Source organism: Labeo rohita, chromosome 13, assembly GCF_022985175.1.
Source record: "Labeo rohita strain BAU-BD-2019 chromosome 13, IGBB_LRoh.1.0, whole genome shotgun sequence".
Classification (NCBI taxonomy): Eukaryota; Metazoa; Chordata; class Actinopteri; order Cypriniformes; family Cyprinidae; genus Labeo; species Labeo rohita.
The window spans coordinates 20696270-20723947 of record NC_066881.1 but is presented as its reverse complement, the minus strand read 5'-3'; the positions used below and the strand labels follow the sequence as shown (position 1 = coordinate 20723947).

Sequence of the window (27678 nt, the reverse complement as noted above, 5' to 3'; positions counted from 1 at the left end):
GTCCTGGACATTTACAGAAATCGGCTTACTTCTGCTTTGAAAAGTAAGGCAGACGTAACCTATATATATATATATATATATATATATATATGGCTTTAACTGTTTTGATACACTTGTGTTCCTTGTGACCTGTTTGCATGTTTTGGGTTACTATTGGTCAGTGGTTGCTATGGAGAGGAATACACACACAAACGCAGTTTTGACAACAGCCTAGCCCTGAGGTGGCTACACAGATAAATGTATAATTATGCCGGCTAATTCAGTAGTAACAATCAAATATGGTCCATATGAGTCGTGTGGTATTGTCGAGCACAGAACATTTCGCCTGGACGGTTTACAAGGTAATCCTTAAAAATGTGTCATCAGGTTTAAGTAATTTCGTTACAGTTTTACCCGGTTACTCGTTTGTAGTAACAATACATGTAGCACTATTGTAATTTGGTGAAAATTACTCTCACTTGTAGCAGTCCTAAAAGGCGACGGCCACAGATGTGTCCTCGAGAAAACGGATGACTGGAATATAGTGGAGCTCATTGTCAATGGAGAGTGCGTTTACACGTGCAACATTACTGACCTTGAGTTTGGTAATTTGCGTCAACAATTGGAAAATTCTGCATTCTGGATGATAAGAGATGTGATGCTCAACACCGTCAAACTTCTCTTTGCTCATAGGGGGTGATGGACGACTTGATCCGCGGTGCCAGGAGGCCATTAACGCGGTGAGGGACGCGTACTGAACGCCATGTCTATGTCCGTGTTTCAAATGGAACACTAGCATACTTTGTACTGAACACTACGCAGTATAACGTCTGCTCTTTTTTTATTTGTGTCTATGAGTGAAATAACAGCAGGCCTGTACTATTCTTTAAATATAAGTGAACGGTAAACAAACGTACACTACCAGTCAAAAGTTTTTGAACAGTAACATTTTTTATGTTTTTTAAAGAAGTCTCTTCTGCTCACCAAGTCTGCATTTATTTGATCCAACGTACAGCAAAACAGTAAAATTTTGAAATATTTTTACTTTTTAAAATAACTGTTTTCAATTTTAATATATTTTAAAACGTAGGATTTATTCCAGTGATTTCGAACCTGCATCATTACTCCAGGCACATGATCCTTCAGAAATCATTCTAATATTCTGATTTGCTGCTCAAAAACATTTATTGTTATTATTATTATTATGTTGGAAACGGCTGAGTACATTTTTTCAGGTTTCTTTGATGAATGGTGATATTTTCAGATAAATGCTGATCTTTCTAATCATCAAAGAATCCTGAAAACATTACTCAACTGTTTTAAATATTGATAGTAATAATAATAATAATGTTTCTTGAAAAGCAAATCAGCATATTAGAATGATTTCTGAAGGATCATGTGACACTGAAGACTGGAGTAAAGATGCTGAAAATTTAGCTTTGATCACAGGAATAAATGACATTTTAAAATATATTCAAATAGAAAGCAGTTATTTTAAATAGTAAAAATATTTCACAATTTTACTGTACTTTGGATCAAATAAATACAGGCTTGGTGAGCAGAAGAGACTTCTTTAAAAAAAATCTTACTGTTTAAAAACTTCTGACTGGTAGTGTAGTTCACTACATAGTCACATGACCTCACTATATGTGAGATATAATTTAATCACAATACATGCTGAATTCAAGTCTAGCTAACATCTCAGAAAAAAAGTTGAATATTTTTAATTTCAAATTTGTCAGTCTTGTCAGATAATGAGTCAAGAAAGCACATACTGTATTTAACTTATTTCCAGTTTATTCATCATACTGGAAACAGTAAGTCAGGAAATTAGCATATTCCGCACAGTATAAACACTACATAATGCAGCACATGTAAGAATTGTAAGGTACAGTATACTATTCTAAACATAGACAAGGTCTTAAAATCTAGTGAGCATACTAACCAGACAGCATTTTCTGGCATGTATGTTATAAGTTCACTAATGTTGTCTTGCTGTATGGGAAGGCAGCACACTGTCTGTGGAGAGACCTCTTTTGGATGTGCACAGGTATATGAAAAATGATATAACCAAGCAAGCATCCATCCTTTGTCGGTGACACACAGTTTATTGCATTATTGTTGAGAAACGTCTATCATTTATCACAATCTATCACAGTGAATTATATTTATGATCATTGTTCTCCATGAGCTATGCCTACTGTCTATAATATACTACAAGCAAATCCAATGTTTTTTTTTTTTTTTTACCTTTTTTTAAACATGTACACTAAATTCACTATCGACTAACATATGAATACCCTACAGCACAGATTCAAGTAAAATCCAGTTAGCTGGATTATAGTTGCTAGTTCTAGCTGTTTAGTCCAACTTGAGTGACAGAAAGATCACACACAGAATGTTGCTAAATTACACTACAAAGCAGTTTCCTGACAGATTACACAGAAAGATACTGCATCAGATACTTGTGCTTATCAGATTGGCGGTATAAGTAATTGTTTTGTAACTTCCTTTTATTTCTTTCCCAACGTGCATAGCATTTCAAAGTTGTCACAGACATGTTGACGTTATAAATGTCGTGATTCCCACAAGTCCTAAACGGCAAAAGAACCCTAACGTCTAAAAAGGAAGCATATTTTGTGGAAGCTACAGAGAATATCACCACTGCCATGGAGAATATTGTTACTTGTCTACATGCCATCTGTTTGATGTCTCAGGATGAAGCCAAGTGTGACAGTTATGGAAGACAAATAAAAAAAAAAGAAGAATACCGATTACTTAAGACAGATAAGGGATTTCTGGTGGAAATCTACGGATAAATGAGCTAAACAAATTTCTATTTGCCGTCTTGTGCTCAATTGATCAATTTTGCATACTTTGGCAACATGAAAATGCCCTTATCTAATAAATTGTGCATTGATGGCTGTTATATTTCATTTTAAAATCTAATTTCCACAACTAACACAATAAGATCAAAAACTCCTGCCCTTGAATGCCTCAAGGTTAAACGCTGTGTCCAAGAACCTCTTCAGCTCAGCCAGATGAGCGAATTTGTTTCCTGTGGCAGGGGCTGCAGCAGGGTCACGGCCAACATACCTAAAAGGAAATAGTTTTTAGTTTGGTCTATACAAATTTGATTAGTCTACACCAAACATGCTTAAAATAAAAATTTAGTGGTGTAATGATACATTTTTCCAAATCTGTTCCACTGAAGAAACAAACTCATCTACATCTTGAATGGCCTGAGGGTGAGTAAATTTTTCAGCAAATTTTCACTTTTGGGTAAACATTCCTTTAAAAAGAGACTCACCATATTGGATTCTTAGGGTGCACTGTGAGGAAGCGTGGCCTTATGTAGTCATAGTAGCCCATATTCTTGTGTTCCTCTTGACACCATATGAGTTCAGCATTGCTGTACTTTTCAACCTCAGCCCTGATGAGGTCAAAAGGGAAGGGTGATATCTAAAAGGGAAGAACGTAAATGATTATTAAAATGGTCATTTCTGCAGTGTCATTACACTTTACACCACAGGGAAGTATAATGGCGACCTGCTCCAATCTGACAACTGCAACATCTTTTTCCAACTTAAGCTGTTTTCTCTCTTTTGCCAACTCATAGTACACTTTTCCGGTGCAGAAGATGACCCTTTTGACTTTTTCTGGATTTTCAGATGCAGGACCATCATCTGGAATTATCCTTAGGAATTTTGTCCCTGCAACATAGATGAATTAGATATGGGTAAATTTTATCCCCAAAAGCTGGACAGAATTTAAAGTCTATCAGAATTTTGCACCTGTGATCATTTCATCAAAACTGGAGCGCGCCTCGGGCAGCCTCAGTAAAGACTTTGGTGTGAAAATGATCAGCTGAATAAGAATATGAAAATGTGGTCAGTCAAACTGTTTTTGATTTATAGTCGCATTTAGGCACTTTTAGACTTTAAAACTTCAATCTAAGGGAACGCAAAAAATAGTAATAAAGACACAGCTGTGAAACCAAGCAAAACAGTAAATTAAGAGCACTTTCATACGAAACAAACAATATCATCCCCAGACGCTCACAGTTTAATTTGCTCAGGAAGAGATTTTCTCATGCTCCACAAACCTCTGCATTTCTCTACAACAGGGAATCACTTTAGACAATTGCAGTGGCACAGAAGCAAAAGAGTGTGGGGACATACGTCAAACTTTCACATAAAATCTAAGTTAAGGCTTAAGTTAATAAAGTCTGTCAAACTACCATGATAGCAGCTGTGAAAGTAAACGTAAGTCTAAATCCATAATGCCAATGTAGCACAGAATACTAAATCTTATATTTTACATATGGGCTACTGACGTGACATGGCATTTTCACTGTCCCACAAGATAAAAATGAATTAATATTGTCATTATTTAAAATGCAGTATATTGTCAAACATTTCTTTATCCTACATGGACAGTGTTATTCGATTTTTTTGTGTTGTTGAGGCAGATCTCAAAATTGTCCTATGGTGTGACTGTCTCAAGCATGGTTCAGTAAATTACAACTTTTTAAATTAAAAAGAAAAGCATAAAAATGTTAATAAATACCTTGGCATAATTGTACAAGTGTCTATTTTAGTAGCAATCTTTTTTTTTTTATACATGTATTACTGAAAGAGTAGGAACTTGATACATTTTGTCTCTGAAAACCATGTCCTCTGCTGTGACACCATAACGTGATTTTAAATCGGCCAATTCCAGAGAAACCTTCAATTGATTGAAAGACCCCATTCATGGTCATGTTACTGAAGCCCCTTGTCAAGCGCATGACGTGCACATGGTAAATTTTTTACGTTTAAACGACATAATCATGGAAAATTATGCAAACGTGTCTTGCTAACTGCTGATGACAGGTTAGTTCGGAATAGTAAGGTCATTCATTTACACAATAAGCTAAACTGTCTTATGGTGTGACAGATAATGTCCACCGGTGTGACGCATGTACTATCACACCACAGGACAAATTACTCTTTGTTTAAAAAACATGTTGATATTGTTTGCATCAAAATGACACTTTCTTTGAATAATTAAATTAAACAAAAATACTTTAGTTACCATTTCTGTCATTTAGTGTGACGTAATGTCCTATGGTGTGACACGCATAGAAGAACCACAGATTTGTTTTTATCTAAAAATATCTTTAAAAAACAGTTGAGTATTGTATAGGGGAGATATAAATATCACTTATCTTGAAATAATATAATTTTTTGAAGTTTTGAACGGATGACAGCAAAGTTTGTCTTGTTTTTAAAGTTTGTCTTGAAATTGTCCAAAAAAAAAAAACATGGTTATCATAATTTTATATTAAATAATAAACAGAGTAATTCCAATAGGGTCCTCACAGTGCGGTGCTCAGGCCCTAATAAATAACACTATATAAAAATTAGTGTCTAACAGTATGGATAAATCTCTCTCATGCTATGTATATATTATTAAGAGGGTTTTTACCCTTCATTTTTGCTGTCACACCATAGGACAACTTTAAAAACAAATTTGTTTAAAAAAAAACTATGAAAAACTGGTTAGTGATATTTTCTTAAAGATCAGACTTCACACTACATAAATATATGCATTTCCTCTTTAAAAATATTTTGTCTTTTACAAAATAAGCATTTTTTACTGCCTATTTGTTAACTTCCCATATATAAAATGAACCCACAAAATACATTAAAAATATTATTATGCTGACACAAAGGAAAAAGGGTTGTCTTACTGGCTTTCTGAATGGTAATAAGATTTGCCTTCTAAGCACATGGAAGTAGCTGGCAGGTGTTGAACAATTGACCACGATCCAATTACAGTCATAGAGCTGCTGGACCTCAAAGTCTCCAGTGAATTCCTTAAATAAGGTAAACAAAGCACAGCTCATTAAAAATATCATGTCAAAAAAATCCCATAATATGTCAAAGTAAAAGCTTTGTTTAAAAAAAAATCCATCACATTTCAATAGATGTTTATCCTTTTTAAATATTTAAAGAGATAGTTCACCAAAAAATTTAAATTTTGTCATTAATTACTCACCCTCATGTCATTCTAAATCTGTAAGACATTCATTCATCTTCAGAAAAAAACAAATTAAGATATTTCTGATGATCCAGAAATATCCAAGAGCTTTCTGAAACTGCATGGGTCAGATCCAGGATCAAAAAGATCTTGGATTTCATCAAAAGTGCCTTCAATTCCGTTCCAAAGATGAGCAAAGGTCTTACTGGTTTGAAACGACATGAGGGTGAGTAATTTATGACAGAATTTTCATTTTTGGGTGAACTATCCCTTTAATGATTCAGGTATTATTATATAAGATTCCAAAATAGCACAAAGATTTGATTTTTTACATTTTCACGAAAGACTTCTTCTGCATAAAGAAAACATTCATGAACTGATTTAACTTTCTGTCAACACCCTGTTTAATGATCACATCTTTAAAATACTTTTCAGGGTTGTAATTAGTACAACTACTGTAATTAGTACCACTACCCTATGTCTTTACCCATGATGCTCTGACATTGTAACTGACATAGTGCTAGACTAAAAAGAAAAGCAGTATTAACAAGAACTATATTAAGCATCAAACAAATTGGCAATCAGTGAAGTGCATCCATTTCAAACTACCTGTGTCCATTCAGCATGAGGCACGGCAGGAAGCGCCACTTACCGGATAGCGATCAGGGTCATCCTTGCTCATCTGCAGGAAGCGCTCAGGCCGTGCTGACGAGTGCTCCGGGCCCTGCTCATTAGTGCAAACACACCAGTGCTAATGAGTGTAGGTCTATCAAACGCCACACTAAGCTAAAGAATTATAGCCTCATTTATTGGCTCAGACCAAACTTGAGTCATCATTATTGATCTTAGTACAGCTATTCTGCCTTTGAGTCAAGGAAAGCATTGAAAAAGATTTTACCCTGCGTTTTATGCCTGCAGGAAATTAAATTCAGTGGTCAATAGGATTGTTATGATCTATATAACCAACTCTAAAAATAGCCTTAGCTTTGATACAGTCTAATAGGGCAAAGGCAGAAATAACTAAGGAGTTAATAAATTATATTTATTATGGTGTCTTGTGTATTTTCAATTACATATGCAACTGGAACAGACACTTATGTAATATGATACAACAAATCTGTTGAGAAAAAATATGGAAGAGTATTATAATTAAAAATATATATCTTTTCTATTTTAATATATTTTAAGATTTAATGTAATTCTGTGATGGCAAAGCTGGGTCTTTGCAAAAAGTTACTGCAGTCCTCAGTGTCACATGATCCTTCACAAATCATTCTAATATGCTGATTTGGTGCTCAGTTATTATTAATTATTATTGGTAAGCAGTGGTGCACTTTTATTTGTTTATTTATTCATTCATTCTTTTGATTCATTCATGGGCTAAGGGCTTAATACTTTTATTCATTTATTCATTATTGATCAAAAGTGACTTAAAAAACATTTATAATGTAACAAAAGATTTCTATTACAAATTTTAACATTCTATTCATCAAAGAGTCCTAAAAAATGTATTACGGTTTCTCAAAAATATTAAGCAGCAAAATGTTTTCAACACTGTTAATAATAAGAACTATTTTAACAACTAAGTACCAATAATAATTAAGCACCAAATCAGAATATTAGAAAATTCAGTTTTGCCATCACAGGAATAAAATATTTTAAAATATATTAAAAAACGAAAAGAGTTCTTTTAAATTATAATACTATTTCACAATGTTTTTGCAGTATCTATGATCAAATAAATGCCTTGTTGAACATAAGAACACTTCTTTTAAAAACAATAAAGTAATCTTAATTATTGCAAACTTTTGACCAGTAGTGTATAAGACCCACCATTCCCTCCATCCCATGGGGCAACAGTAAGATGATGCCATTGTGGCGGACCCACTTGGCCTGGCCTGCAGAGATGAACTGGTCTATGATGCACTGGGCTGTGTTTTGGAAGTCACCAAACTGAGCCTCCCAGCACACCAGGGCATTAGGACTAGCCATGGCAAAACCCAGCTCAAAACCTAAACAACATGAACATATATCAGAATACTTGGACATAAAAATAGTACTGTATAAAAGCTTGAGTATGGATTTGGCAAATAAATGTGCTGGCGAATTTTGGGAGCAGTTTGTTCTGTACAGGCTGCTCATTTCTGGAGGTAATTTTAAAGATATAAAAAACAGGGAATACCTGTTTTTTTTGGGGTTTTTTGTGCACGCTGATTAATAACCAGATGCAAATTGAAAACAGGTGGTTCTTACCCAAAACACCATATTCAGACAGGGAGCTGTTGCACACTGTGTAGAGAGCCTGGTTCGGCCACAGGTGGTTCATTGGAACGCAGAAGCGCTTATCAACTTCCTGATCATGCAAGACATGGTGACGATGACTGCAAAATGAGGTAAGAAGATGCACTAAGCAGGATGAAAAAGATAACTCTCTATATGTGGCCCTGGACTACAAAATCAATCATAAATATCACGGCTATATTTGTAGCAATAGCCAACAATACACCGTATGGGTCAAAATTATCAACTTTTCTTTTATGCCGAAAATCATTAGGACATTAAGTAAAGATTATGTTCCATTAAGATATTTTGTAAATTTCCTACCGTAAATATATCAAAACTTAATTTTTGATTAGTAATATGCATTGCTAAGAGTTTAATTTGGACAACTTTAAAGGCGATTTTCTCAATATTTTGTTCATTTTGCACCCTCCAATTCCAGATTTTCAAATAGTTGTATCTTGGCCAAATATTGTCCTATGCTAATAAACCATACAAAAGTTTATTTTTTTCAGCTTTTAGATGTATTAACTTAAAAAAATGGACCTTGGTTTTGTGGTCCGGGTTCACATATATACTCCATCTATTTGTTATATATATATAGGGCCTGTGTTATATTAATGGTTTTACAATTTAAAATAAGGGTTTGTATTTTAGGATTCTTTGACTAATAAAACGTAATATATATATATATATATATATATATATATATATAAGAATGATTTCTGAAGGATCATGTGACACTGAATACTGGAGTAATTCAGATTTGATCACAGGAAAAAAAATAGATGTATATTACAATAGAAAAACTTTATTTTAGATTGTAATAATAAAGACACTTCTTTTAAAACATTACAAACTGTTGAATAGCAGTATATAAGACAAAATAAAATAAAATAACACCTTAAGGATGTTTTAAGGAATCTTTTCTTAAGCTGTAATGCCAGAGGCACTCTAACTCTTTATATCCTCTCAGTGTGAGAGCTCATGGGCGGCAGTGAATTTCAGACAGGAGATGTGATACGTTTTGCTGGCTTCCTCTGATGCGATGTTCAAGCCAGCCATCAGACCCAGTGCGATTAGACAATCTTTAAAGTCCTTTAAATATCACAGTAATGATGTCCTGCGCAGGCCGTCTCAAATTCCAATAAGTACATAGACATTACATAATATTTAAATACAAAGTTGACCATGTATATTTCCCAACAAGCTGGGTAATTCACATTTGACAAATACGGGCTCCTCTGATACATAATGTTGCAAAGTGGAGAATGTAACCTCAAGGAATGTGTTTAGGCTAATTGGGGTCTGTCTGCTACGCTCATTTAATCACAAATGTAAATCAAAAGTGGCTCTTTAAGCTAAAGTGTCCTGTCTCTACGGGCTAGCTCTGGAAACACAGAGAACCTGGGGAGTAAACAGTTTCCACTGTGCATCAGCTGTGTGTTGCTTTCATCAATCAAGGGACCAGAGCACAGTACTCAGTGCATTCCCAAACACAGTAGACTGAATCAATTACTCATAGCCATTAACTCCCTGAGTAACAAGCAGAAGCAGCAGACTGGAGCACACCAATATGTTCGCTCCCAGAGCCTTTGCATGCGAAAAAAAAGATTGAGACCGAATGTACGCACCAGCAGACAATCTACTTTGATAAAAAGGCTCATATCACACAGAAGCTATACTTTGCTGGCGTATTTTCCCACATTTTACCTTCATTACGTTCTAAGCAAAACATAAAACTGTGCAGTGTAGCCCATTGTAACTCTAGAGTCATAAACTGTAAAGTGAATCTGCAAATAATGCCATTTGTGTTGTGATAAATTCAGCTACGCTGATGCCTCCGAGTTTCATTGGAAACACAAACCTGGCTGCCAAAATACCTTGCTCATGACAGTAACAAACAGACGTGGGAGTATGTGTCTGTACTGCTGTAGGGTGACATAAAACGGGTTTCCTTCAGAAGCAGTACCGTGACGGCACCATGTGGGTATCTCTCAGAGGACTCCGTCTGTGTGCGACAAGCTGACGTCATTTGTCAATGTGTTGACATTTTAGTTTTAATGGAGCCATAAGGTAGAAAATATACGCTTTGTTATTTTTAGTTACGGAAATCTAGTCAGCTTAAGACTGCAACGTGGCCCAATACGTGAAATCACAAATATATGACAACAACTGATGGTCTCCCATGACTGTCTTACCTAAATGTTCCTCTTTCCACATCTTGTCCACTGAGTCTCACATGAATACCATCCTTCAGCAAAGAGCCGAAGGCCATGTACTCTGCCAGAGCCCAGTCTACCGTGCGTTTCGTAACCATATCGGCTCGGCCTCGAAGAATACGTGACAAGCCTGAAATAACACAGATACAAAACATATAGAAAATCACAAACTTGTACCTTTTGTTGTGTGACGCTTTAAAAATGCAATTTACTAAAAAAGTAAAGTTGGTCAAGATAGACTTTGATGTTGGCTTGACAAAGCCCTGTTTAATAGATAAGCTAGTAGAAGCTTTCATTGGAAGTCTATGGGATCTTGTCTGTCCAACAGGAAAAGTGTAGGAGAAAACATAGAGTTAAAGTTAGTTAGCAGAGTTAGAATGGTCTCAGAAGAAAGTTTTTAAAAATAAAAAAGCTTTGTCAAGCCAACATGGTTAAGTTAACTTTTTATTTACACACACAGAACAAAATCACATTTATAATGTTAATTCATATTCAGATGTAAAATACTTTATACGGTTGAGGTCAAAACTTTACATACACCTTGCAGGATCTGCAAAATGTTAATTATTTTACCAAAATAAGAGGGATCATACACAACGCATGTTATTTTTTATTCAGTACTGACCTGAATAAGATATTTCACATAAAAGATGTTTACATATAGTCCAAACAAGAAAATAATAGTGGAATTTATAAAAATAACCCCATTCAAAAGTTTACATACCCTTGATTCTTAATACTGTGTTGTTACCTGAATGATCCACAGCATTTTTTTTTCTTTTCTTTTTTTATTAGTGATAGTTGTTCATTAGTCCCTTGTTTGTCCTAAATAGTTAAACTGCCCGCTGCTCTTCAGAAAAATCCTTTGGGTCCCACTAATTCCTTTTTTTTTTTTTTTTTCATTTTTCTTTGATAGGACAGTGTAGATGAGACAGGAAGTGAGTGGGAGAAAGAGAGGGGGGTGGGATCGGAAAAGGTCCACAAGGCGGGATTCTAACTTGGGACACCAAAGGCACAACTGCACCACATGTTGGCGCACTGTCCACAAGGCTATTGGTGCCGACTTCTTTGGTTTTTTTCAGCATTTTTGTGTATTTGAACCCTTTTCAACAACGACAATATGATTTTGAGGTCCATATTTTAACACTGAGGAAAACTCAGGGAGTCATATGCAACTAATACAGAAGGTTCAAACACTCACTTTCTCTTGTGGACTATATGTAATCGTCTTTTATGTGAAATATCTTATTCAGGTAAGTACTAAATAAAAAATAACATGCATTTTGTATGATCCCTCTTACTTGACATTTTGCAGATTCTGCACGGTGATTGTAAACTTATGACCAGAACTGTATATGTACTGCCTTTATCGCAAATATTGTCCATGTTTGTTTTTATTTATTTTCTTTTTGGGCTCTATAGAAAAAAAATAAGATTGTTTCTTGTAAAATTGTATCTACACTTTTTTTTTCTTTTCCTCATATTAGGTATCATCATCACTTTTGAAAATAAAAGTTATAATATATGTGATATCTCCATGCCATATGTGTTAAAATACCTTTCATGTTTACAGTTCATGTTTATGAGTATCAAACCCATCATAGTACCTGAATTTCATACCCAATATCCCATTGGAATAAAGCACTGGCCTGTGTCAGAGAAATACGTTTGCCGGTGGGTTGATTTGATGCTGTGAGGTAGTTGTGCTTAGAGGCAGGCAATAAACAAAGTTTATCTGGAGGGCTATGGTGGTTAGGGTGATTTAGCAGAATTTAAGGCAGCCAGATTGGAGTCGGCTCTTTAAGTGCAATGGTCCCATAGTGCAACTCCATCAATCCACTATGGCTCCCCTGCGTCCGCTGCTCAGTGAAAGAAAATTATGACCCGTGTGGAGCAATGAGACATTCCTATATCAGAAGTCTAAGGATCATCTGTCAGGGCTTTGCTGATGTTCCACACCATTACCACCATCATCCTGCAATGCTTTGATGTCAGTTTCTAGTGTTTTGTCCCTAGTGGTTAAAGCTTAACAGTACATAAGATATAATCTAGTTGATGATCTGACTGCTAGAAACAGGCCTCTGGGACTCCACAGCAGTAATTAAAATGACAGTTCAAGCAAAATTGAAAACTCTGTCAACATTTACTCACTTTCATGTCCTTTGAAACTTGTATGACATTCTGGAATCCATGGAATGCATTTTCTCTCTTTTCCAAGAAGTTAATAGTAATTGTTAATCAAAAATTTTAAAGAAAGCAGCACCTTTGAAAATATCTAAATATAACCAAATAGTTTTACTAGTTTTATGATACTTTTATAATGTATATTTGAAGTTTGACAGGCCACTGGTCTACAACACCCCAAGTTTAAGAAATCATACTTATATAGTTTTGCTAGAAACTGTGGCTTCAACACTGCCTCAAATACATGAAACTCACCACTATGGATGGCAAAATCCTTTAGAGGGACTGAGCTGGCTACCTCACCAATGTGCCTGAGCACCTCTTCATTCAGTCCAGTCGAAGGGCAGCTCATGCTCTTTGGCTCTCCATCTGGTTTGAAGAAGTCTTAAACACAAAACAAAGCACATATCACCACCAATAGGGGTCTAGATCAGTGGTGCTCAACCAGTGGGCCTTAGAAAAGACTTAAAATATTTCAAAATGAGACAAAGCAAGCATTAAAATCAAATTCTACAGTCTTGAAAACCCAGATATGCAAGGTAGCGTGATCTCTAGACCTGGAAATGTTATGCTGTATAAATGTATCTTACATTTTTTTTATAAATAATATATATATTTTTATTTTTTATTTAAAATTAAAATATTTTACTGACAAGAAATTGTGAGTAAAAATATTTTTAAAAATCCTTTAAAAATCAAATACTTGATCTTTATCCAGTAGATCACAAATGACACTGAAAATTTAATTAATTATTTCTTATTATAATTATTTTAGAAACTAGGACGGCCCATAGATTAAAATGTAATTAAATTAAATAAAAAGTTAAAAGTTGAAAGTCTGAAAACAAAAGGACTAGGGAACCTTCAAGTATTGTTGTGGACCCTACTGTCTTTAGTAGAGCTGCTTAATGCTGAATTAAACTTTTTTCATAATGAATGAACACAATAATTGAACTAAACTGAACTGAACTGAACCAACACTGAACTGACTGACGCTGAATAATGATACTATTGTCTTACCACATCTGCTTTACAGAAGAATTTGAATTTGCCTCATTTTTGAAGTTTGCATCATTGATTCATTGATTATTTTCCTGTTCAATACTGTGAAGATGCTTTAAAACATCTCTAAAACCTCTAGCGCTATATAAAAAACAAAGGTGACAATGGGAGGATTTGGAGTGAAACGCTTATATGTTTTCACCAAAACACCATGCATCTGTCCACCTTTTTATTTAATGCGAAAGCAAGCCAACAGTATGGGTAAGACTTCCGGTTCATTAGACACTATACAGTAATATCGAGAAGAATAAAAACGTGCAGTAAACGGTAAAATTGTTTGCAATACAAACCAGTGTGTTCATATTTAAGATAGTATGTAGTTGTACAATTCAATTTATGGGAAGAAAAAGATGGATAAAGTCTTCAATATGTACCTGGCCAGGGAGAGTCAAGCCAGTGGCGGATGTGTAGGATCTTCTCATCTTTAGAACTGGTGTACGCCTCCTCACAGATCTTGTCATATTTAGCAACCTCCTCCTGAAAACAATTCACAGTACAGCGCTAGCCCGCCATCCACTATATTCATCAAAAAACCAGACACATGACACATTTGTGACAAATTATTAATTAATGATTCATGGCACCTATGTGCTACGGCGTGGAGAAAACAGCAAGATTCCAGTCACAATTTATTCTCTAAGTGAAATCCCCTGAGCTATGTCAGCGAGTGAAGAGTGACAGGGATGCAGTTGTAAATAAAACGAGCTGTCGCCGGGCGAGACAAGGTGTCAGCTATCCGCACTGGAGGGATGGTTTGGTCCGACGATTGTGGTTTCTACGGCGACACAAATCTGAGGGTGGTTAGGAGGGGAGGGGTGGCTAGCTCTGAACCCAGGGAACGAGAGCCTGGGTCAGCGGGTGAAGTATGAAACGTGTCATCGCCAGAGCGAAAAGACATTGGCTGAGCATCGGAACACAGCCTCCATCAATTGTCAGGAAACAATATCCAAACGGCACAGGAAACCCATCATTTCCTAATAGGCCGGGAAAACAACAGCTGTGGAAAAGATGCTTTAGATGAGTTAAAAAGGTCAATTAGGATGACCTGTGGGAGGAACAACAGCAGGTGGACATCTTCGCATTACATAATGACACACTAATGAGATTTCCATAGAGTGAGACACAAACCTCAAACTCTTGCAGTGTTACAACTCCCTCGGAGATGAGCTTGTCGGCGTACTTCTTCAGCACATGTTCCTGTTTACGGATCTGCTTGTACATGAGGGGTTGAGTGAACATGGGCTCATCCATCTCATTATGTCCAAACCGCCGGTAACACACCTATAAAAGAAATGTCAATATATGTGTATTAATACGCAAATTCAGTATCATTAATCAACCCCAAAAGTTTCTGTTGTATAAAAAACACTATTGCCACTGTTCACCTAAGAGTCAATGTCTATACTGTTTTTACACTTTTCTGTTCTTTTCTACATATTTAACAGTTACAAATTAAAGTATATTTTAGACATTGTTTCAACTGGAAATAATTCCCAAGTAAGTTTTCAAATACCTTTCCTCAGTGTTCCAAATTAGTTGCTAGGCTGTGCCACTCAGGACCATATTAAAACCTAAATTACTTTCTTGAAGTGATCAGCACATAAAACAAAGCTATACTGTACCTAAAGCCCAATTTAACTCTATCTAACTAGACAGAATACGCCCACATCCAGAATAACAGGGTTTAAAAGTTTAACTTCCCTTGATTCTTAATACTGTGTTATTACCTTAATGATCCACACAGTGTTTTTTTTGTTTAGTGACAGTTGTTCATGAGTCCCTTGTTTGTCCTAAACAGTTAAACTGCCCGCAGTTCTTTAGAAAAATCCTTCAGAGCCCACAATCCAGTATTTCTAGTATTTTTGTGTATTTGAACCATTTCCAACAATGACTGTATGATTTTGAGATCCATCTTTTTATACTGAGGACAACTGAGGGACTCGTATGCAACTATTACAGAAAGTTCAAACGCTTAGTGATGCTCCAGAAGGAAACACGTTGCATTAAGAGCACGGGGTGAAAACCTTTTGAATTTGAAAATCAGGGTAAATTTAACTTATTTTATCTTCTGGGAAACATGTAAGTATCTTCTGTAGCCTCTGAAGGCAGTACTAATATAAAATGATATTTACGCAAAATAAGAAAAATGCACACATCTCCATTCTGTTCAAAAGTTTTCAATCCCCAGCTCTTAGTGCATGGTTTTTCCTTCTAAAGCGTCAGTGAGTGTTTGAACCTTCTGTAATAGTTGCATATTCCTTCAGTTGTCCTCAGTGTGAAAAGATGGATCTCAAAATCATACAGTCATTGCTGGAAAGGATTTTTCTGAAGAACAGGCTGTTTAATTGTTCAGGACAAACAAGGGACTTACAAACAACTATCACTAAACAAACAAAACAAATAAAAAAACAGCTGTAGATCATTCCGGTAACAACACAGTATTAAGAATCAAGGGGGTGTAAACTTTTGAACCAGGTCATTTTTTTAAATTCAACTATTATTTTTTCTTGTGGACTATATGTAAATATCTTTTATGTGAAATATCTTATTCAGTACTAAATACACAATAGCATGCATTTTGTATGATCCCTCTTATTTTGGTAATATAATTAACATTTTTAATAATTCTGAAAGGGGGATGTAAACTTTTGACCTCAAGTGTACACAGACGAAGAACTAACTACGTGTGACCTTTCTAATGTGATTACATATTTTTTGGTTAAGTTACGTATTTTAAATTTACATACATTTGTGGTTAAAAAGTATATACATTTTTATTAATATTATTTTTTAGAAAATGACCAATCGTTTCGATAAGGCACTTATTTCTCGGCTGGGATCTTGTGGAGCCATTAGAGTCGAGGTGATGACATCGAGGTGAGTAAATTTTTAAAAAATGCAAAATATTGTGTTTAAAAATATTGATATGTTTTGGTTTTAAATATCTGTGCATGGAGCCCCTGCAGTACCTTCACAAACCCTTGGTTGACATTCCTACTGTGTAAAAGAAAAGACTGTGATTCTTGAACCAGGATAATAGATCTTTAGTTGTGTAATCGAGAAGTCCTTACCAGTACATGATTTATCATAACATTCAGTGATATTTTCAGTGATATGTACGATGTGTCTTCACAGTATTTACCAGGTCTATCACCACATCCTTGTTGAAAGTGTTTCTCCATTCTGCAGCAACCTTACAAACATACATCACAGCCTCTGGGTCATCAGCGTTGACGTGGAAGATGGGTGCGTTGACTACACGAGCCACATCCGTCGGGTAGGGAGAGGAACGCGCCATTCGGGGATCTGTGGTGAATCCAATCTGGCAACATCAGATAACACTCATCAATCTACAACATACTAAAAGGTCAGAGGTTAAGCCACTCCTCAGATTTGAAATAGGTCGATTTTAATAGGAAATCTTATGTTTGATGCTAACCTGATTATTGACCACAACATGGATGGTACCATAAGTGGTATATGAAGGGAGTTCACTGAGATGGAAGGTTTCATAAACAACTCCCTGACCTGCAAAAGCAGCGTCACCATGCATTAGAATAGACATCACCTGCAAAGAAAGAAATTGATGGCATTATTCGTTTGTATGTATTCAACCTTCTAAACAAATGAGCCATTATACAGCAGAAAAAGAAGAATATGTGGTTATATTTTACAGTAGCTATATCTTAAAAGATAATCTGAAGATACTACCCTCCTTCCTTCGGTGTCTCCTCTGTAAAACTGCTCTGCCTTGGTCTTGCCCTGAACGACAGGATCTACCGCCTCTAGGTGAGAGGGGTTTGCCATCAGAGACAATGTGATATTCTTATCTGTTTCGCTGTTTATCCGTTCGTGGTACATCCCCAAGTGATATTTCACATCTCCTGAACCCTGAAGAAAATTAAAGTGTGAAATGTACATTGGAAGTGCAATAAGAGAATGAAAATGAAATGAAAATCATCTTTCATCAGATGAAATTGTTTTACCTCATCTGCAGCCTCAAGTTTGGGATCGAACTGACAGAATATCTGATCCAGATCTTTGCGAACAACGTTGGCCAGCACGTTCAGTCGGCCTCTGTGTAAATCAGAGGTTGTGTTATTATTTCTGGGGTGGATTCATAAGAGCAGAGTGAGATTGAACGAAGCAGGTTTTAGAGGTACCTGTGAGGCATTCCCATAATTACACTCTCTATACCAGCTTCACTGGACTTGTCAATGATCATTTTCAGGGCAGGGATGAGAACCTCACAGCCTTCCAAACCAAAGCGTTTCTCTGAAGACCATTTGCGAGCAAGAAAGTCCTCAAACCTAGAACAATGAAAGTTCATCATAAAAATTCTTTCATTGTCAGCTTGACTTCGCTAAATTAAATAGAAATAAAATGCAGTTCTGATTCCAATAATAAAATAGGTTTTAAGAGATAGTTCGCCCAAAAAGAAAATTCTGTCATTAATTACTCACCCTCATGTGATTCCAAATCTGTAAGACCTTTTGGAACACAAATTAGGATATTTTTGATGATATTTTTGTGAATGTGTGTGAAAAACTGACACAGAAGAAAAGAAATTGTTGAATTATGTCATTTTTGTTTCCTTTGTGCACAAAAAGTATTCTCGTAGCTTCATAAAATTAAGGTTGAACCACTTATGTCACATTGACTATTTTATCGATGTCCTTACTACTTTTTTGGGCCTTGAACCTGTCACTTACATTGCTGTCTATGCAGGGTCATAAAGCTTTTGAATTTGTCAGAAATATTTTAATTTGTGTTCCAAAGATGAACAAATGCCTTACAGATTTGGAACGACATGAGGGTGAGTAAGTAATGAAAGCAAGGAAAAATAAGTCTCTAATATAAAGACAATAAACTTTATTTTAAACATATGCACCGTGTTGAGCGAACCAGTCGGGCCAGCAAAGTCCTCTTCTCTCGGTCAGAAAACGTCATGATTCCCGGAGTTTCAAACTTCTGTCGGATCCACTGGCACTGCTCCATATTGTTGATGAACATGAATTCCACTCCTGTATGACCACAGTATGATGTCTGAAACATTCCAAGCAAATTCTGTTTACCCTTTCATTCATTAATGCATTCATTTTTGAAGTATAATTAAACATCAACATAATGTAAGAGATGAGCTTGTCACATTTGCCCAAATTACATCCTTTCAGAATAGCTAGTAAGTGTCAAATCTGAATCAATCCAAGCACAAAACCAGCTAATGAGGAATGAGGAAAGAGTATTTCTACTCAAAGACTGGGTAATATACAGTAATCCAGCATCTACCCACCTCAAGTCTGTGTATGATTTCTCTCAGTGGGAGTGTGCTTTCATTTCCCCCAATAAATGTAGTTAGTGGCAACTGAAATGATTTATCCAGATCAGATTCTTCCAAGCCGTAAGAGCCTAAAGATTAAAGAGGAGAAGCATATTAAAGCAAAAACAGCAACAAAACATGCTGTAATGAAAATTAATAAGACCTCTGCAATGTTACTTTTTAAACAAAACATATTTGCAGTGAAGTAAACATCAGTGATGGGAATAACAGCGTTATAAAAAAACGGTGTTACTAACGGCATTACTTTCTTAAGTACGAGTAATCAAACAAATTACTGTTCCCCCTTTACAATGCTGTTACTGACAATAAAATGTAGCGTTACTACAATTTTTGTGTTGCGTTCTTCTTCTGAGATAAATTCTGGCTTATTCCTCTCACCGCATCTTCTTCTAGAAATGAAAAGCAGCCGAAATGGACTTGATGAATGTTCACGTTTGTTTACAGAGGTGATGTGTGTGTTTACCTACATGTCTGCCCATCTCCCATGGATGTTTAAAATTTGAAAAGCGTGATTACATTAGAGATAAGTTTAGACAGTAAAAACTGGAGCTTGCGTTGGCATCGTACGAATTACTTTATTACTTGTTTTCAACGTGACTTATTTACTTAATGAAAAGCAGACATTTCAGGCTTTCTATACATATATTTCTCATGTCTTTGAGGCACATATTCATCAAGATTCAGATTGTTTTATTTACATGTCTGTTACGAGAGGTGATGGAGACCGAGATGGCAGAGACCGGACACTGTTTATTTTATTTATTTTACAAAAGCACATTGTTTTGTTGTTATTATGATGTTTTTCATGTCCGCGGGTTAAAGCGACCCCAATAACGTGACATTTAGCCCCTGGAAGTTGTCTCTCATATTGTCCCACAGCAACATGGAAATAGTGTAGATTAGTGTACAATATTTTATTAATTTATCATATTTTATATTGGTCAAATCTAAGTTATTTGACATTTTTGAACATTTTTTTTTTTTAAGTAACATAACAGTTACTTTCCCTGGTAATTGGTTACTTTTATAATGATGTAACTCAGTTACTAACTCAGTTTCTATTTGTGAGAAGTAACTAGTAACTATAACTACTTACTTTTTTAAAGTAACATGCCCAACACTGGTAAAGATATGTTGATTATGGCTCCAACAAGTCACTTTCCTTTACAACTCTAACCCTAACCCTATGTAATATTAAAACTAAACATGCAGTGTATTACAGAATACCATTATTAATTTACACAACAAAACTCTCTTCTGAATTATACATCACAGTAACAGTTAACAACCGGCTAGTTTTCAAAATGGCCATAATTGAAGAATGACTCACCATCTCAAAAATGGGTATGAATAATTTATAGAGTGAATCTGATTCAAACAGCTGCCTTACAAGAGTGTTTTGTGAATTTTTTTTGACTGACTCATTAAAAAGAACCATTTCATAAGAGTCATTTATTTGTGAGCTTGTGTTGATTTTGTTGTTGCTTGCAGGAAACACTGCCACAAGATGAATTCAGATCATGTTTATATTGTATGCATATTTTTTTGGATGCAATTCGAGCTTTGGAGTTGTTGATATATTTAAAAGTATGCATATTCATAACTATGAGGTTAGTGATTAAATCAAAGCAAGACATTGTTTTCAGACATACTGGCACAATTTCATATTCTGACACATTTTCAACAATTTAGTCACAGCCTAGAGCCCTCATATGTAAATCCTAACTAACATCATTACCAATTTCATGGTTAGTTACACCCCTAAACGCTGAAAGAAAACCAGGCAATCATAGTAGGTTGTAAATGCTTCCTGTAGATAACACCGGGGTCTATCAGTAAGACTGTGTCTCCTCAAGAGAGGAGCACACACAAGAGGAGACAGGTGCAAATGTAATTAAAGCCCCAGTATAGATAAAGAGGAAAGATACATCATACTGAAATTAAGAGTCTCTGGTCCAATACACGGCCTTATTAGCAGCACAGAGGCTATAGGAAAAGCTCTGACAAAACCTGACCTGACCAAGAGTGTACTGAGGTAAAAGAGGCATGTTTTGAGAGGTCTTCTCACCGGCTATTACTCTCTCTTTTTCGATCTGTTGTGAGAACATGTCCTACATCCTTCTACTCTGGCGACACTAAAGGCAATAGGACCCGACAGGAGCAAAGGGGAAGATTTATGGGCCTTTATCTCAGATAACATTAACCTGTGCTCGCGATTGAGTCTGGGGCATAGCTCTCCCTTCCAGCCCCTGTCGCTGTCTGAGACTGGGGAATCTGTAATGGCCGAATGAGGAATTGTTTGCTGACCACTTACACATACACGCCCTTACTCCCCCCCTTTCCATTAATCGAGCACTATGAGTCACCAAATAACCAAAACGCGAGCACTGGTACGAGCAGTGTTACTAAACTTCATTACAATATCTTGATCCTTATATAATGTGAAGTGCTATCAGCTCTGATTATGAGATTAGGGAAGCAACTTCCAATGGTCTTCGGAAGCCCTGTACTAAAATGAAAAGACTGATCTGAAAGATTACACACGCGAACATCTTAGAAATAGCACGCCACTGGGTTTTATGTGCAGAGAATTCACATATTCTATACATTCAGCATATTTAATGAATAATATGTTGCATTTTAATGATATGGGGGTCAGAATTTGTCATTTGATGAATGGTCTAATAACTGGAAGTCCTCACTTTGCAATGAAAGTGTTTTTTTCAGTCAGCTCCGCCAATCTAATTTTCCTTTCATAATTAAAAAGGAGATGTATGCAGCGGATGGGTGCAGCTTTGTTGCTACAGTGACGTATAAACACAGTGGCTGGGGTTGGTAAGGTCAGCCACCAATTACATTAGACACAGCTCCGGTAGCTTGTAATGCAAACGAGAACTGTAGCGCTGACGTTAGACAAAATCAACCACAAAGATAAAGATTTAAAATATTTTTAGACAAAGTAAAGACAAAAAGACTGTTATATATTTTTTGGAAGCCTGAAATCTATGGGTCAATGACATAAGAGTGCTCACAATAAAAGAGAGAAAGAAAATAAATAAATAAATAATAAAAAAATATATTTATATATATAGAGAGAGAGAGAGAGAGAGAGAGAGAGAGAGAGAGAGATTTTAAAATTAAAATTTCAAATTATAATTTCAAATTTCATGGTAATTTAAAATGTTTTATTTCAAATATCATGAGTTTATTAAAGGTCAAGTCATTCAATATCATAAATATCAATATTTTGAAGAGTCATGCCACATTTTACAACTTGAACTAACCAGTCCTTGTCATAAAAATGACATTTTAAGAAATTGAATGATCTTGACAAATAGTCATGTGTATGTAATTTCTAATTTTATTATTATTATTTTTTCCTGCATGTTTCTGCTTGTTGGTTAAAATACATCCTTTTTTAAATACAAATAAGCAACACAGTAGTTCTGTAAATTTTATATAATTTATATATTTGTAAATACATACAGTGACATGCGAAAGTTTGGGAACCCCTTGCAGAAACATTTGAATAGGCTTATTTGAATAATTTCGGCTTGTGGACTATATGTAAACTTTGTTTATGTAAAATATCTTACTCAGGACAGTACTAAATAAAAAATAACATGCATTTTGTATGATCTTTTTATATAAAATGATTCACATTTTCAGATTCTGAAAGGGGCTCCCAAACTTTTGCATGCCATTGTGAATACAAATATTTTTTATTTTAAATAGCATTTTTAAATATTTTTTATTATTATAATATTAAATATTATAATATTATTATTTATTATTACTTATATTAGATTTCATTATTATAATATTATATATAATATTGTATATAATACGTTTTTTTCTAAGAATTAGTAATAAAAGATTATGCCAATGTTCTTTAGTTTTCTTTTCAACAATTAAATTCTTTTAATAAATCTTTTTCTTTTATTAGTATGTTATCTAAACAGGACTTAACTTTATTAAATACATTTTAATACAGAAATGCTTAGTGTCAAGGTATATATGATTTGCATTCTTAATGACTAGACAAAATATGACACTGTCATTAAGTTTGCAAGATGCAATGTATTTAGCAGTAATTAGGAGCTCCTATTCAAAGAGAAGTGTATTACTCAGCAGCTGCAGTATTGAATGGTGCTGAGGGGGAGGCTAACAGAGAATAATAACAAAAACACTCTTAAGGATGAGCCCCAAGCAAGGAACTAAGTCAGCATTTACTGGATGTTTTTAGAACAAAGTAGGACACTGAAAGGTAGTGAGTGGTTATAAGAATCATGAAGTTAAATTTTACGCTAAACAGATATCTCACCAAGCTTGTCAATTGATGTGATTAAATCTGAGGGAACGAAGGAATCCAGATCGGCAGTGAGGATGCCAAGAGGGTCCAGCCTGGCCACATGGTGACCACGTACCTAAAGTAACCAAATGCATAAGATTGAATGTGACTTCTTCATAACTAAAAACAAACAAGAACCAGAAGCAAGTTCTGAGCCGGGAAGTGCATTGACTCAACTGGGGGATATCTGACCCGCACAAATATGAACCAGCGTGACACATGACTAACAAATCTCACAAGGATTCACAATAAGTTGAACATAAACTCCCAACAGGCTGGCAACAGGAGATGGAAAGAAAATGCTGGCTTTGCCAAAAGACAGAATTTAATAAATCCCTACGATACTTCATCTAATTAATTAGAGGAAGCAGGGAAAATGTTACCACCTGTTTTGATTCAAGCAATCTCTTTGATATAATCATTTTCAAAAGGGAAAAAAGCTAGTCTAATTAGGCTAGAATTAATCACGTGATTTGCATAACTACACAGGGACACTATAAAATGTACGGATGTACAGGCCCGTCTTTGATTTATTCCAGTCCAGTGCCAATGTAAGAGAATATGACTGGATTATTTTATCAAAATAATTTATTGTGTATCAGATTCTCTCAACTGCAGAAAAAAACCCCTCTGAATTTCTGTCTTTAATACTCAATTTAAAGGCCTATTCACATCAAGAATAATAACTACAATAATAACTGCTGGAAAAAATTGTGATTCCAACAATAATGTTCCTCTGTGCTGTTATTGTTATAGCTGTAGTGTAGACTTTTTTATTGTTATACTTTACTCTTTTTAAAACATAGTTATGGTTATCATAATAGTTATCATTCAACAGTTCACGCAAAATTAAAAAACTTACTAGAAATTTACTCACTCTCAAGGTATCCAAGATGTAGACGAGTTTGTTTCTACATCAGAACTGATTTGGAGAAATTTAGCATTATATCAGGTGCTCACCAAAGGATGGATGGGTGCCGTCAGAATGAGTGTTCAAACAGCTGATGAAAACATCAAAATAATCCACATGCCTCCAGTCCATCAATTAACACCTTGTGATGAGAAAAGCTGCACGTTTGTAAGAAACAAATCAATCATTAAGACATTTCACTGGAGAGGAGGGTTGCCAGGTTTGCACAATAAAACCCACCCAATTGCTACTCAAAACTAATCCAAAACTAGCCCAATCGTGTTTCAATCTCTCGTTAAAAATAGCGATTCCACTGGTCAAGACGTTTTTTTTGGTGGGGTTCCCCTGTTAAAGTTCACATTCCATATATATCACATTGTAGGGGGTTGCTTTAATCCCTGGACATGAAAAACAACCCGTGGGAAAACCACAGACTTTGGCAACACTGCTGCAAAGGTTCTATTGGTTAGCACATGATGTAATGTTAAATTTCTCCAAATCTGTTCCTAAGGAAAAACAAACTCATCTTTGATGGCCTGAGGGTGAGTACAATTTCATTAAATTTCATTCCTGAGTGAACTATTCCTTTAACCCAGAGCTCCTCACTTTACCTGATAAGCTCTGATAAGAGTGTGGACTGCCAGATGATCCTCCACCACCTTCTCTGACATGGCAGGTGTCTGGGACATGGCTCGGCCCTGGAGCAGCGCAGACAGACGCTTCTCTCCAGTATCCTCTGAACCGCTGGCTTGAGCGTTACGAAAGTATGCATCCCAAGACTGTTGCAAATATAGCAAGAACACATTTCAAAAGGTTACATTTTCTGATCTATTAATTCAAAACAAAAAGCTTCAAGGTTATCTGACATTAAAAAGATCATTTACTCTCTCTATAATGTAATTTCAATTCCATATGACTGTGGAACTCAAAATGAGATATTTAGCAAAATGTCCAAGCTGTTTGTTGTTCTCTAGTCCCCACTGTGTTTAAAAGCAGTTTAAATACTGTTAAATACTTTACTTGTGCTCCAGGCAAAACTGTAAAGTTGAGTCAACTTAATATAATTTGTTACCTGACCGCCTTTAAAATTTTAAGTTCAGTCAACTCAAAGTTTAGACAACTTGAAATGTTAAGTTGTACTAAGTGACTTATTTATATGAGTTGATTCAACTTGAAATTTGAAGGCAGTGGGGTAACAAACTAGCAACAAGTTTAACAAACTAACATTTTAGTTCAGTCAACTCTAAGTTGTCACTTAGTACAACTTAACATTTCAAGTTGACTAAACTTATCTGAGGTGACTGAACTTAAAATTTTAAATTATTTTAAGTTGACTCAACAAATTGTGTGAAAAGTGAAGAAAAGTGACATGAAGGTGATTAAATGATTGGCCTTAACTACTATCTACTTCATTTAAATTAATCATTTGATACAATGCACTTATTGTGTACAAACTTTTGTTTTTACATTGTACTATATTTAAAAATACCTGCATGTAATTACATCTGTAATTAATTTCAGCAAGTACATTTACAGAATACTAATGACGCATCCCTTACACCTTAACCCACCCTCAAACCTACCCATACCACCAAACCTCTCCCTAACCTTACCCATATCCCACCTCAGTAGCAGCAAAAATTGCACTCATTTTTTGATGTAAGTACATAGTAGTTAAGGCCACCAAATATAAAGAGGGACCAATACATTTTAGCACCGCAGTACACTTATATTACTAGCAACCACACTAGGTTTCTGAACCGTAATAGAGTTGGAGTGTCTTTAGTAGATGTTCACTGCACCTCATGAACATTTTTGTGATCTTCCAGCCAAGCGTAGTACATCTCCACAACGTAGTTGGAGCTGCAGGCCGCCAATGAGGGCTCAGCAGCCTCGCTCGAACAGTTACGACGTGGGTCAAAAACTCGCCTTCCTGTCCCCACGTGTCCCCTCATCCATTGGCTACTGCTTCTTAGAGCACCAGCCAAGGACCTCAGCTGACTCATGTCTGAAAAACTTCATAAAAAGGAAACAGAAAGGTATTAAGGCAGAATTAATCAACAGATCTGCTCTTGGAAGGTCTTGTAAACAACATTTCAGACATGATTTGTGCGATTTAACCCTGAAAACACCAACTTATAAACTGGATAGCAGTGAACTAACTGCTGTTATGATGTTCACCAACACATCTGGGCTGGTTAAGGTAGTTGACGAGCATTAAGTGAAGATGGTCATCCAATGTGGCCTTTGTGGTAGGGTGACCTGCTTCATGTACATAAATAATAATAAACTAATGTACAATTGAGTGTACTGTAATGATATTTTCCAAAAGTAGGCTACTGTTTATTTCTTTAAAAAGCTTAGAGGTAAAAAAGTCAAAACTGCACCTGCACCTAAAAATATCCTCGTTGATGCCGCAACTGCATTTATGGATGCTCTCATGGATTACCTTAACCGTACTGTGCCGTTAAAATGCTCTGTCTATAGCCTAGCTTCAAGTACCGGCGATTTATGAAAAGGGCTTTTAAATAGACCTCGACCTTCATCTCCACCTTTTCAATGACAAATTGATTTAAACAACCTAAAAGCCCGTTTCCACAATCACATCCAATACATTTATGCGATGCAAATATATGAGCGGACAGTCGTAAAGATGCATCGATTACAGCTGTTACGCATCTAGGTTATATGTTTCCATTCGCTCGACACAAGCAACGGCGTCCACGCTTTTCCTCTACGTCATAGCAAATATATTTCACCTTGACTGCGCGCAGATGAAGATGGTCTCAGATGGTCCGCTTGAGTTCAAATGCGGTCTGTCGTTTGATTCAGGCTGGAGTTTGTTTTCTCTGTCCTATAATCTCTCCAGCGTCAATCCGTCCCATAATCCGCATACACGTGCTCAGCGCTGTACTGCAGTTGGACACTTTGAGCTCTAAACTGCAGCATCAAAAATAACACCTGGTTTAGAATATCATATAGGCTATTTGACTTTTTTTTTTTTCTTATCTTTGTATAGTTTTGCTGTTGTATAGCATTTTTACGTTGCTACACTATGAACTACTTCACACCAATGAGTAAATATCCAGTTCACTACAACTGCGTTAATAGCCTAAATAAATAATGCAGGAGGAAGCACCTGTGCTGTGATGCCTATGGAAAGGGATCAGATATAACCTACCTGCATATCAGAGTTCGGCACCAATCAGAAGTGAGAATGCCTGGGAAATTCCTAGGTAATTAATTACTTAAAATGGAATTGCATAACCCTAAACATAATATGGGTATATGGGATATTTTTAGACACAGATGAAAAAAGCCTCTA

The 27678-nt window shown here is 35.7% G+C and overlaps 2 protein-coding genes across 4 annotated transcripts; one reads left to right on the top strand and one right to left on the bottom strand.

The window, feature by feature from the left end:
* Positions 1–192: 192 nt before the first annotated feature.
* On the top strand, positions 193–2643 carry c13h10orf53 (chromosome 13 C10orf53 homolog). Of its 2 annotated transcripts, XM_051125902.1 has the most exons (4): positions 193–341; positions 465–584; positions 673–719; positions 2517–2643. In XM_051125902.1, the coding sequence occupies exons 1-4, from the start codon at positions 248–250 to the stop codon at positions 2550–2552; spliced, it is 297 nt and encodes a 98-aa protein (XP_050981859.1). In that variant the 5' UTR covers positions 193–247; the 3' UTR covers positions 2553–2643. The 2 variants fall into 2 exon arrangements, with proteins under 2 accessions (XP_050981859.1, XP_050981862.1); XM_051125905.1 differs by lacking the exon at positions 2517–2643 and having other exon boundaries at positions 673–1232.
* Positions 1828–27359, bottom strand: ogdhl (oxoglutarate dehydrogenase L). 2 transcript variants are annotated; one of them, XM_051125898.1, is made up of 23 exons: positions 27113–27344; positions 26156–26369; positions 24965–25132; positions 23417–23519; positions 19045–19160; positions 18643–18797; positions 17915–18061; positions 17738–17828; positions 17463–17642; positions 17191–17319; positions 16894–17073; positions 14880–15032; positions 14126–14228; positions 12945–13073; positions 10485–10635; positions 8257–8384; positions 7837–8015; positions 6656–6727; positions 5714–5839; positions 3774–3846; positions 3529–3692; positions 3290–3441; positions 1828–3075 (listed from the first exon to the last, which is right to left on the bottom strand). In XM_051125898.1, exons 2-23 carry the CDS (start codon positions 26357–26359, stop codon positions 2952–2954), a joined length of 3027 nt encoding a protein of 1008 aa, XP_050981855.1. In that variant the 5' UTR covers positions 26360–26369; positions 27113–27344; the 3' UTR covers positions 1828–2951. The 2 variants fall into 2 exon arrangements, 1 of the variants encoding a protein (XP_050981855.1); XR_007828939.1 differs by lacking the exons at positions 1828–3075; positions 3290–3441; positions 3529–3692; ... (6 more) ...; positions 12945–13073; positions 14126–14228 and having other exon boundaries at positions 14886–15032; positions 17191–17279; positions 27113–27359.
* Between the last annotated feature and the right edge of the window lie 319 nt (positions 27360–27678).

Coding starts and splice junctions, on each gene's coding strand:
- c13h10orf53 (XM_051125902.1), top strand. CDS start 248: ATGCCGGCTAATTCAGTAGTAACAATCAAATATGGTCCATATGAGTCG. Junction 585..672: donor CATTACTGACCTTGAGTTTG/GTAATTTGCGTC, acceptor CTTTGCTCATAG/GGGGTGATGGACGACTTGAT. Junction 720..2,516: donor GCCAGGAGGCCATTAACGCG/GTGAGGGACGCG, acceptor CAACGTGCATAG/CATTTCAAAGTTGTCACAGA.
- ogdhl (XM_051125898.1), bottom strand. CDS start 26,359: ATGAGTCAGCTGAGGTCCTTGGCTGGTGCTCTAAGAAGCAGTAGCCAA. Junction 15,033..16,893: donor AGGATGTGGTGATAGACCTG/GTAAATACTGTG, acceptor TTTCTTTTATAG/GTGTGTTACCGGCGGTTTGG. Junction 8,385..10,484: donor GTGGAAAGAGGAACATTTAG/GTAAGACAGTCA, acceptor CTCATTTTGCAG/TCATCGTCACCATGTCTTGC.